The following is a 12,091-nucleotide window of genomic DNA, read 5'->3' on the forward strand; positions in this document are numbered from 1 at the left end:
CCTCTGGCTGCTCCCCGGACCCCATCCCCCAATTCCTCCAGGTGTGCCAAGACCTGAGCGGCCCCAGTGGTGCCTTTGTGCCAAAAATTCCTGAGCAAAACTCCATCTCTGAAGGCCATCTATGTCCCACGGGCCTCCCACCCCGAGCCGGTTCTGCTTTTCTTTCTCTTTGCTGTCACTGTTGCCTTTCAAGTGCTGTCACCCATACAAGGAGTTCCGTGAGTTGCGGCACAAAGAAAAGAACTTACTTAAATAACCTTGTAAGTGTCCCACTAATTGCTGACAAACTATATATAGCCGTCCAGCATCAGCGAGCTGCTAGAGAGCAATGAACCTTTCTGATTAATGCACGGCGAGCGCTTTACTTGCAAAACTCACTGCCAAAGGATATCACTGAGGCACAGGACTTAGCAGGACTTTTAGGAGGATTAGGCTGAGCGCAGTGAAAGAACACCCCCAGGTAGGATCTGTGGAGAAAAGGAACATAAAACCTTGTGGTTTGTGATTCCTTTTATGATGAAGATGAAGAAATCATAGCCAGGATTTAGCGGACGGCGGTCAGGCAGAGGATCAGCACTGGTGATGCTCACCCCTCCGACTGCCGTGATCTTTATGTTCAGCTCAGAGGCCTGTTTAAAGACCCCTTTTAAAGAGACTCTTAAAGACCCCTCTGTGAGTTTCTCCTCCAGCACGGAGTTCCCAGCTCTGTTCTCTGCCATAGGAACAGCTCCCACCTCCCCATTGCTTTGGGCCGCCTCAAGCTGAGCTGTTTGGCAGCACAAAGCGTTGATCTCCAGCCATCAGGACACCACTGATGTGAGACATTTGCTGCCCCAGAGTGGTCAGCTCATCTTTCTCCTCCACTTTCAATGTTTTTTCGTGTTTGCTGTAACCCCAAACTGTCACTCCAACGTTGGCAGTGGCCAATCATGAGCCAGTCGTTTATGCACAAACTCATGTTGGATTTTCCCTGTAAGGCCATCTGCCATTTCATCCCCAAATCCCAGCCCTGCAAGAACCTTCTGAGCGCATTCATCAATGTCCTTCACCTCTGCTATGCTGCAAATGCCAAAGTTAGCACCAGGTTTTGCTATCTCATCATCACTGTTTCCCATCTATTCCCTCAATATTTATCTCTGTTTGGACTTTCCCTCTTAGCTGTGGCTTTTCCAGCCATTGCTCCTGGGAATGGAGCAGGAGGCCAGAACCTCACGTGGTGCAGAGCAGCAGAGGACACCCATTTATACCCATTAAGGAGCCAGGCCAGTATCGGCCAGGATTATTTCCCTTGGGAACACTGTCCTGTGCCTCATCCCCACGCGTGTTTCTTTGGCTCAGGGCAGTGGAGAGCTTCCAGTTCTCATAATTGTGCTGTAATTGGGGCATTCCTCAGCCTCGCCCCGGGGCCCAGCAGCTCATCCTGCACCTCCACCCATCCGCTGGTCCTGACATCGGCCCCTGCTCCGCTCCTCCATCGCACTTTGCTCCCTGGCTAAAACTCCTCCAGCTCTGGGGAAGGTGGGTGTGAAGGGTGAGAAACTGGGAGCACGGAGGTACCTCCACTGGAAGAGGGAAGCCAAGCAGGAAGGCATCCCAGGTCGGTTCATTTTTGCTCAGAAATCAAGCAAATCCCAACCAAGGAAAGAAGAAAAGATTTTAGACAAGCACTGGATGCCTTGGTTCACAGCTGCCTCTGTGGTGCCTTAGGGGTGCTGTAGAGTCCTTCAGGTTCCTGCCATCCTCTGCAGAGGCCTCTTCAGGCAGAATCCATCTCCTGTGATGCCCCACGGCCACAGCTAATGATGAAGAGGTACGGCTGTCCCCCACGAGCAGCGTCACTGGCAGCCTTTCAGGTTGCATTACATGAAGTAACTGATGCTGCCAGCTGGAAAGCAGCTGCACGGCAGATTGCATCCCTCATAGCACAGGAAATTAGTTGTAATTAATGAGGAATTCCCTCTGATATGAGCAACGGGTCAGAGTTTAGCTTCTCCATAAGCTGGCAGCCTAGCACTGACCTCGTGCAGCGTTCTGCAGGGGCCGTGGGGTTGGAGGGGCTGTGGGGACACGCTCACCCAACCCAGGGCTGCCCGCTGCCCCCAGCCCTCCCTCTGCAGCTCCCACCACCAACAGGGCTGCAAACACTCCCAGGGCAAAATGTTCATGGTCACTCACGGCAATCCATGGTGGTAAGAAGGGGTTTCCACCAGGGAAAGACAAGAGCAGGATGCAGAGACGGGGAAACAAGATATTTGGAAAAGCCGATGAACCTTTTTTCTATTTGCCCCTCAATTTAAACCCGATCTGACCGTACAGAGCCGGCTATAGCCTGCAGCGAGCGCATTCCTGGCTGCAGGGTGTGCTGGTGAGCCCTGGGCATCGCTGTGCTGCAACACACGGCGTTTCAGCGTGGAGGATTTGGCGATGTGTTGGGCATCCAGGCGGTGCCCACCAGAGCCCGGTCCCACAGCACCCACCTCTCCATTGCCTTTCATCTCACTGCCATCCCTCCCTGCCCCACAAACACCACCCCTGTTTGTAAAGTACCCAATTATCATAATTGTGCTGAGCTCAGAGCTTCGTTCTCGACCCCAACTCGGTTTGGGTTTTCTGCTTCTGTTTCAGCTCTGAAGAAGGCTTTGTTTCCATGAAACCTCCCTGCATTTTCCAGCTATTCCAGTCGGTCAGGTACAGTTATTGCCTCTCCCTCCACACCTTTCTTCCCCTGCCAGAATCACAGCCATGTGTGTGAGTTCCCTCTGGGGATCCCAGGACGCAGCCTTGGCACAGTGCCCACAAGGGCAGCACAGTCAGAGCTCAAACCCTTCGTGTTTGCTGTTGGGGTCGTGATGGATCTCCCACCCAGTGGCACCGTGGCCAAACTGGGATCTCCAATCCCAAAGGCACCACGTCCAAGTGGGAGACACGATTATGGGGTGCACCCACTCCATTTCTGCAGTGATGTAGGAAGTGACAGGGGGACAGGGAGGCTGGGGCGGGAGCTCAGCAGAGCTGGGGATACCAGTGTGATGGGGGCTGGAAGAGATGATCTCTGTGCAAGGCTGAGCCCAGGGCACAGGAAAGGACCAGGCTGTGTTGCTATGTACCCGCACCTACTCTTGGCCAATGCAGAGATGAGCTCATGCAGTGTTCGGCCCCAGAGACCATCCTTTAATACACATGCAGCCACATGGGCACATCTCAGGCTGTGCTGGAGGTTTGGGAATAGGGGGAGCGGGGCTGTCCCCTCTCTGCAGAGTTGGGAGGGGGTGGGGGCCCCTCCAAGAGCACATCTTGTGTGGGTGAGACTGAGAGTGGGGAGAAAGGCAGAGCTGACAGGAAGAAGCTCAGATCTCCTTCCTAGGTGGTTGTCCACATGATTCATCTCAGTGGGGAGTTCAGGGTGCAAAGAGGACAGAGGGGCAGCAAGGCGGGGGGGCAGGGGGCAGCCAGAAGGGTTGGGGATATTCTTCTGTCCTGGTGCTCCTGTGGGAGAGAAACAGAGCAGAGCAGTGGGGCAGAAGAGGAGCTTCCCAAAAAGCGGCCCAAGGATCCCAGCCGGGATAACGCTCACTGTGATTACCTCTCACTGTCCCGTGGGGGATTTGGCAGCATCGAACATCTTCTTCCGCCCCTCCATCCCCGACATGGCCTCCACGTTCTTGCGCCAATCACCCACCTCCACGGGGCGCTCCTGCCAGGGGGATGGGGACAACGGGGACAGGGGGTGGGAACAGAGCACTGGCAGCCCCACGGCTCCCCTCCCCATTGCACAGAGCCCTGCACACGGCCAGCCACTGCCCTCCTGCAAATGCCCCCTCCATCAGAGCTCTGCCCTGAGCACGTGGCTGGCCAAGGGGAGCTGCAGCAGGGAGCTCTGGATGCACAAGGCTACCAACCCAAAGCTGCATGAAAATCTGAAATTCTCCATAGGAGGATGAAGCTGATGTGGGACTTATTCCAGTTCTACACCAGCGCACCGAGTGCAAGCAGAAGCACTTTCACTGCAAGGAGAGCTCAGCTTGGATGGGGCTGGGAGTGCTGGAGGTGCAGGGAGCACCCAATAGGACAGAATGGGGAGGAGGCAGCCCTGGGTGCGTGCCCAGGCACCGGCTCTGCCGGCCCACAGGCATTCATAGATTACAAGCCGCGCTCCCAAATCGTCTCACGGCATCTAAAATAAACTCAGATCTGATCACCACCTGGCGTTGAGACCTGTAAGTGCAGTTTTCTGTCCGAAGGGCTGAAAATACATCCTACAAGCAACAACGGGGGAAAAAAAATAAACAGGAAAAATGAGCAGAAAATTGAAGCTTTTGTGCAAACTGCTGAGCTGGGCCCAGGAGGTAAAACAGTGATCTTTGAGGAGAGGCACTGGGATAGCAGCACAGCTCTTCTAGGAGGAATCTGGACATCCCAACTTTGCTGCTGCTCCAGGAAGGACCAAAAAGTTGCAATTCTTGAACAAGGCACTGAAAAAAAGTCCTCCAGACTCTCTGGGGCTGTCAAAGCACTCTGTGTGGAACTGCCAGGATGGTTTGACCTGAAAGTCATCTCCTTGTGGCTACGAAGCACAAGGTGGACCAAAGCAAGGAGCCAAGGCAAGAAAGTCCCAGTGCAATGCTGGGACTCACTCCCTGCTCTTATCTCTGCAGAGCTGCTGTGAGCTGGGCTGCCTCTCTGCTGCCAAGTGTGCTTGCTGTGCTGGCTCTCTCTTATCTAATCTGTGCTTGGGAGTCTCCTGGGTGTTTGTAACTGGGATTGCACCAAATCAGAGCTCTCCTTGCACCCAAGAAGACCAAAGACCAAACTCTGCGTTTGCAGCTCAACAGACACCATCCTTCATTGCCATCATCTGCCATTACCTGGTGCAGCCCAACAGCTCCCAGGTGGTCCTATGATAGACACAATGAGCTCAACCTGCTATTTCTGAGGCTTACGAGGCATGAGGACAGTCCTCAGAGGCTGAAGGACAAGGGCAGCCCTGGGAGGTCCCTCATACAGGAAATGTTGATCACAGCCTGGACGTCTGATTGTCCACCTAAGGCAGGCACTGAGTCAGATGTGGGAGCACAGGTGAAGGCAATTCACCCAATTCACCTGTGCTGCTGGAAGGGGTGGAGCCTAGCTGAACCTCTCCTAGATCCCATTTAAGTGCTGACCGCCACTGAGGAAGGGTCTCTTTCTGGAGGTTGATCCTTGGGGAGTTTGCTGCAAGCCTATGGCCCTGCTGAGCATTTCCATTTATTTTGGTAGTCTTACTAAGCCTGACCTCTGCATACCTGTTGACTGCACATCCCTCCATCCACCCACCTTCTCTGTGTCCTCCTTCTTGACAGACTTCAGGTTGGCTCTCAGGTCCATGGACACCTTGTGCTTGGAGCCCAGCAGAGCTCTTAGCATGGCGTCAGCAGAGACGCGGACTCTCCGCAGCGGGGGCCGCTTGAACTTCCCTCTCAAGTCGAGCACTTTGAGCTTCAGGTCTTTAATCTGCAGCATGGGGAAGGCAGGATGTGGAGGTCACTGAATGGAAGCCTTGCATGGGGGCAAGGGAAGGAGGCCTTGGTGGAACAGCAGTCAGTGCTGACCCCAAGTCCCAGCAGGATCCAAGCCTCTGCCCTTAGGGCCACCTCTCCCTGCACCCAGAGCTGTCACTGCCTTGTCCCAGCCCACCTGGACGGCAGCTGGACCGTGAGAAGGAGTGCTCAGACCCACGAGGGGTGATCAGGAGAGTGTGGAAGTTGTCTTCCCCTTCCTACCTCCCTAGTGTTATGGTTGCACTTTGCTTCGATGTCATATCTCTCTTCATCCACAATCTCCACCTTCTCGTGCAGCTCCCGGCACAGATCCTACGGCCAAGCACAGCACGAGAGGTGAGCGTTGGCCCCAGTGCTGCACAGCCACCACTCCATGCTTGGGGCAGGGATGTACCTGAAGCTGGCTCAAGGAGAGACCGCTGGTGTGCAGCGGGGAGATGCGCTCGGACAGGTATCTCTCCTTCTCTGACTGTTTGTCCACGATCTCCTGATCCCACTCCTCCTTGGCCTTTGCCAGCATCAAGCTCTGCGGGCACAAGCAGACGGTGGAGGTGTGGGGATGGGCAGATCCCACTGCTGAGGTCTCTAAAGGTGCCGGTGGGATGCTGACCTCAGCACCAGTGTGCCTTTGCTCTGCTGCGGCAGAGACTTCCCCAAGCCACAGCAAGGGGAGCGCCCAGGGTGGTGCTGCACAGCCCAGGGGCACCAACACATGGGGGCTGCAGAGCAGGAGGGCTCAGAGCTTCACACAGGGGGAAGGGAGGGGAGATTTGCTCTATCAGCCACAGCCCACATCAGTGAGCTTTGTCAGAAGAGAGGTGGGAGTGGGAGCTGCCGTTCCCCACCACCATCCCACCAGCCACACAGCTCCTGTTCCACCAAACCCAGGGAGTTTCCAGCCCTCGGGACTCACCTTCAACAGGAGCTTGCGCGAGGCTGTGATCTTGGATTTTCTCTAGGGGAAAGGGGAAGGAAAAAGCTTTGAAAACCAACTCGGAGAAAAGGCAGGGGAGCATCATGATCCCTCTCAAAAGGAGCAGCACTCACCTCCCTGCTGGCAGGCGCATTTGGGCAGGAGCAGTGAAGGAGAGGAGAGAGCAGAGCATCAATGAGTGGGAATCAGAAGGAGGGGGCAGTCAGAAGTTTCCTTGGGATTGCCATTGGTTTCAGTGTCTCTGTGTGCAAGGACTCACACCCACAGTGAGCTCTGCCTGCAGCCAGGCTGAGCAGATGGGGCTCTCTGGGAGCTGAAAGTCCCCTCTCAAAAAGCCAGAATTCTGTGATTCCGTGCTTCCAGGTCCTCTGACCTCAGAAAGCTCCAAGCTTCCAATGAGGGCACAGAGGTTGCTATGCATTTTTAGTTGAAGAGAGGTGTTTTTTTTACAAAGGGAACAGCACAGAGGTCCCAAGCAATGCGTTCTCCAGTCTGAACCCCATTAAAATAAAACAGCATCTCAGTGGGTAGGAGTGGGAGAGCCCCAGGGGGAGATGAAGCAGCACTACTTACGGCTCCGGCATCGTGGCACTGGGCTGATCTGAAAACACACAGAGGCACAAATAAATAAATAACGTGCAGAAATAATCAAGCAAATATAGAGATGGGTTGGTAAATAAATCAACAAACAGGAGAGAGGAGGATGAAACAAGCCACAAAACAGTGTCGGCCCGCTGCTGCCAATGGAGGGGAGCAGCCCTGGTGCCCCATGGAGCTTCTCAGTGCCTGCCCCACTCCTCACTGGGTGGGGACCTGTGGGTCTGGGTGTGCACAGGATGGGTGGAATGAGGGGTCACCCACCCCCTCTGCTCAGACCCAGCATCCAGTGCTGCTCAACCGTGGAACGCTCGCCATTTCATACTTGGAATGCTCTCAGTAACCCTATGCCCCGGCAGCTGCTGTGTGCTGAGCCCCTGCTGGCTGCTCACAGCGTGAGCCCAGGGGTGGGAAAAGCACTGGGAAAATGCCCATCGAATCTTCCTTCCCTCTTTGCATCCAAACTGAAGGCGCATCTCAGTAGCAAACGGCTCTCACTGGTGCTGGTGGAGCTGCTGGTGTTCCTCCATGCTCAGCTCTTCCACCCCCACCGACCTCTTTGCACCCCCCAGTGAATTTGGGAACCATTTTAAACAGCAAAGGGGGCAATTAAGAAGAGTTGCTCTGGTCCTGGAGAGGTGCCCCCAGGCTGAGCATTGCACAGTATATGGGCAGAGGTCCCCCACTTTGTCCCCATCCCTCCCTGTGTCCCCACTGCCTCAAAACTCTCACCTGAAGCATTGCAGCTGGGGGAGAAAAGCCACAGATCCCCACAGGAGCCCCATCCCACAGAGCCTGCTGGGCCCCAGGGTTTACAGAGAATAACCCCAAAAATAGGATATATGTATTTTTTTAGCAAAAGTCAGACATCAGCTGCCCATTTCACGCTTTTTTTTTGGAGGTTTTTGGTGACACAGCAAACACCCCAGAGAACACATGGGGAAGGCTGAGGGCAGACCCCAACCTTCCTGAATTCCCCAGGGGGGACGGAAAACTCTTTGTGCACCAGCAGTGCAGCAGCAGCTGGAGGAGCCTCGTGGCGTTCCTCTCCTTCCCCTCGGAACAAAGCCACGTTCCAGGAGGTGGGACCCACGCCAGACCCCATCCCAGCGACCTCTACCAAGGACAACCAAGTTTTAGGGCAAAATAGTTCTGATTTGGCTTCCCAGAGGGCTAGAGGAGCAGCAGGACGCGCCTGGTGAGCTCGTGTCAGGGACCTGGGGGCTCCAGACCCAGAGCATCCGTAAAAGACTTTGCTCTCTGATGGAGACACGATTGGGACGAGCTCATTTTGCTCTGATCACACGTCTCCAGCCATAACAAGTTTCATAAAACACAAAAGCAGAGAAAACGTTAAAAGAAATAACCCTGTAAAATCAAACGCAGCCAGCTCTGCCGTCCCCCTGCAGCCACCCTGGGTGCACTCCAAGCCCACCTCCCCGCTCCCACCAGCGACCCCAAGCAGCCACAGAACGACTCAATCCACCCCAGAACGGCGCTGGTGGCCGACTCAGATGGAACTGACTGCCACAGCTGGGGGCCGACAGCCCCACATCCCCAGCAATCCCACAGGGGGTCCCTCTTACCTGCGAGCTGGTGCCTGGTGTCTGCAGAGCTGAGCACTGCGGGGCCCGGCGGCGGAGGGGGAGTGTTAACCCTCAGCTGGCTTCCAAGTGGTCAGTAAAAATAGCACAAATCCCCTCTGGTGCACTGCGAGCCCCACTGCCCCGTGACGTGCAGCGCACACCTGGGGTGCTGCCTCGGGCACACGCGTGCATTGCAGCAGGGTTTGTTGCACCCTGACCCCAACGCGCTCACAGCAACGCCTGCTGTTTGCATGAGGTCAGTTCTGCTGCTGCTCGCTGCCCAGTGTGCACAGATGGATGCATCCGGGGTGCAGCAGCAGCGCCCATGCGCTTCCCACTCCGCTCCTCTCCCACGCAGTGCTGGGCAAGCCCTGCAAGGAGGCAAAACTCGCGAGGCCGTGTCTCTGCATGGCTTTTCTCTCTGCAGAAAATCTCTCAATTTTATTTATTTTTTTGGCAGAAAAGGAGATGGGGTGAAGAACTGATGTATGCACAGCCCATGAGCTGCAGTGATGTACCCACAGCAGTGCTGCCCACGGGGCTGCCAGGGCAGGAGTGCACATCCCCACTGGTGGGGGTGATGGGGAGGGGGTTCCACCAACAACACCAGGCGCTTGGTTAGAGCTGAGAGCAGGTTTGTGGGTCAGGAGCAGCCAGGTCCTGGTTGGGATGCTCAAGCAGTTTCCACCCCCTAAGCTGCTCCCTGCCCCCCAGCCGGGTGTCCCCACAGAAGGAGGCTCCGTGCAGCCCATAGGGCAGCAGCACCTGTTCCCAGGATATTTTTAGGGGCAAATTTAGGAGCAAACAATCCCCAGCGTGCAGCCCAGCAGGACAATGCCTGGTATTTTAATCCTACATCTATTATGGTCACAGAGGGACACGCAGTTGCGTGCGTGGGGCAGCTCCAGTGATGGGGGCTACAGCAGCCCCATGTCCCACTGAAAACGTGCAGTTCCCATCTCCTCCCACTGCCAGGACACCTGCAGGACCTGTGCCATGGGGGGGCGATGCAGCAGCCCCCCTGCTGCTGTGGGCTCAGTAGTGGTGGCAATGAGCGTGGCAGTGGCAGTGGCAGTGGCAGTCCCATCCTGGCTTCACCTGCTCTGCTCCCAGCAGACACAGGATCAGCGTGGTGGATCCCAGGCTGCAGGAGGAGGTGTTACGGCAGTCCTTTATAAGGCAAGATGCCCGCGGGGCTGTGCCTCCAGCATCTCTCCTTGGGATTGTTCTGTGCACACAGAGGAACCAAATTTAGCTGGTGACAAAAGGCCCTGCATTCCCCGCAGCCCTGCCTGGGGACCGGGGCTCAGGGTGCAGCGCAGGCAATTTTGGGATGCCATTGGCTCCAGGCTCAGGTTTCGTCCTCTGTAGGGACCTGGGTGGAGGAGGAGGGGAGGGAGAGGGGCTCCTCTCAGCCCTAGGCTTTGAGCTGCAGGACCAGCAGGAGGTATGGGTGTCCCCATCCCCCTGATGTCATGGGGACATTTTGGGTCCCTACCACTGTCTAATACCCAGTGAGGAGCTGCCTGGAGACACTGGGGTTGCTTTGTGAGATGTCGCCTGTAGTTTTATGAGATGCTTTCTGAGCTCTTCATATGTAGGATGGGGACAATCTGGAAATCTATGGGGAAGATCAGTTTGAGGTCAAATTCTTTGCAAAAGAATATCCCCCAGTGCTTGGGACAAAATGATTCAAAGCAGGGCTGAGGAGATGGATGCCAACACTGAATTCCCAGAGCTGTATGGGAAGGTTGGACCCTGGGAATCATTAATGCTGGAGAAGACCTCTGAGATGCCCAATCCAACCCAACCCATCCCCACCATGCCCACTGACCATATCCCTATGCGCCACATCCTGAAGGTGTCAGAGCCCCAAATTCAAGACAACCGACCCCCACAAGTGGCTGGACACCCCACACAAAGCTGCTGCCCCTCATGTGGCTTTGCAGCAGTGCTGGTGGGTCCCATCCCCAACTCTTGGCCCTGGGGCCATCCCACTCATCCATTCTTCTACCAGGAGTTGTCTCCCTTTCCATTGACCCCAGAGGTGATTACAGAGCCAGCGGGCTTCCCAGGGCAGCCAGGACAGAGTTAGAAACAACAGCTGAGCCTCTGCTGTCCCCTGGGACCTCACACCCCAAACACAGCCATCCCCATCCCAACACTCAGAGCCAACCCCAAACATTGAGGGCACCGCAGAGCTGGGGGTGGGGGAGACCCTGTGGGCTGAGTGGGAGGGGGTGGGACAGCTCAGAGACCTGGGGACATCACCTCCAGGCGTGGAATTGGAGCTTGGCACTGGGGATGGAAGGGACATAGAGGACATAAAGCTATCAGAGAGCATCCAAAGGAGGGCTGTGAAGGGTCTGAGGGCAGGACGAACGAGGGGCTGAGCGCAGCACCATGGGTGCCAACCCAGGACAGAGCTGCACAGCTGGATTTTCAGGCTTTGAACTCAGGCAGCCCCAGGCACCCTGCTCCATCCCGGGGCTCAGCGCCCACCTGCAGCTGTGCTCAGTGCCCCCGGGGTCCCAGTGCTGCAGGGGCTGTGTGGTTTCCACCCCTCTACTGTGCCTCAGTTTCCCCACCTCCTACAGCATTAGAGAAGCTTCCTGTGTGTCCTTGCTCTGCTTTTGGAAGCGAGGGCTGGAAGCACCCCTTGAACTCCTTGCATCCCTAACAGCCAGCTAACACATGTGGGCAGCATTTAGACTGCTGCAGAGCTCATGGGGCTCCTTACAAGGAGTTTTCCCCTGCAAATCCAGCCCCCCACTAAGAACCTTCCTGCAGGAATCACACAGGTGCTGCTGCTGCCCTGTGCTCCACACGTGTGGGTCTGCTTGCACACAGCGTGCCCCCAGCTCAACCCTGCACACCCTATTAAAAAAACCCAATTCTCAATACCAGAGGGAGGCGGATGGGTGGAAATCCATCCAAGATCTGCTTGGAAGGGGCATGGTGCAACATGACAAGCAGGCACTGACCGTGCCACCGTCCCTCCCCAGAAACACCCAGAGCTGGTTTGGCACAGGGCCGGGCCAGAGGGCCACTGTGCTGCGCTGTTCCCACGCAGCCGGGTGTGCTCCCAGCAGATCTGCACAGCCCGGGGCTGTGGGGCTCAGGCTGCAGCTTGTGGAGCTCGGCAGCTCCGGGCACTCACATCAGCACAGCCTGTCTGGGCACAGCCCCATGGTGAGGGATCCCTTCCCCTGCTGCTGTCCTGCCTGCACCGCCTGGCAGCGAGACCTGACCCCAACCCTGACCCCAACCCAACCCCAGCCACCATGGGAGCAGCAGGGGACGGCAGGGTGGGGGGCACAGGAGCCTGGCTGTGGGATGCTGGCAGATTTAAGGGGATGTCTATGAACAATCTGTGAAGCTCTGTGCAGGATTAGTGTTCTCTCATATACTGTGTGATCCCGCAAAACAAAGCAAAA

The 12,091-nt window shown here is 56.1% G+C and overlaps 1 protein-coding gene across 1 annotated transcript; it reads right to left on the reverse strand.

Annotated features, from left to right (window-relative positions):
- Positions 1 to 3,150: 3,150 nt before the first annotated feature.
- Positions 3,151 to 8,730, reverse strand: TNNI1 (troponin I1, slow skeletal type). The gene is made up of 9 exons (XM_042887169.1): positions 8,655 to 8,730; positions 7,045 to 7,072; positions 6,585 to 6,591; positions 6,451 to 6,492; positions 5,932 to 6,063; positions 5,760 to 5,849; positions 5,314 to 5,490; positions 3,584 to 3,694; positions 3,151 to 3,486 (listed from the first exon to the last, which is right to left on the reverse strand). Exons 2-8 carry the CDS (start codon positions 7,053 to 7,055, stop codon positions 3,587 to 3,589), a joined length of 567 nt encoding a protein of 188 aa, XP_042743103.1. The 5' UTR covers positions 7,056 to 7,072; positions 8,655 to 8,730; the 3' UTR covers positions 3,151 to 3,486; positions 3,584 to 3,586.
- Positions 8,731 to 12,091: the final 3,361 nt, after the last annotated feature.

The sequence above is a fragment of the Lagopus leucura genome, unplaced genomic scaffold (assembly GCF_019238085.1).
Source record: "Lagopus leucura isolate 7727_CA_CO unplaced genomic scaffold, USGS_WTPT01 Super-Scaffold_100073, whole genome shotgun sequence".
NCBI classification, from domain to species: Eukaryota; Metazoa; Chordata; class Aves; order Galliformes; family Phasianidae; genus Lagopus; species Lagopus leucura.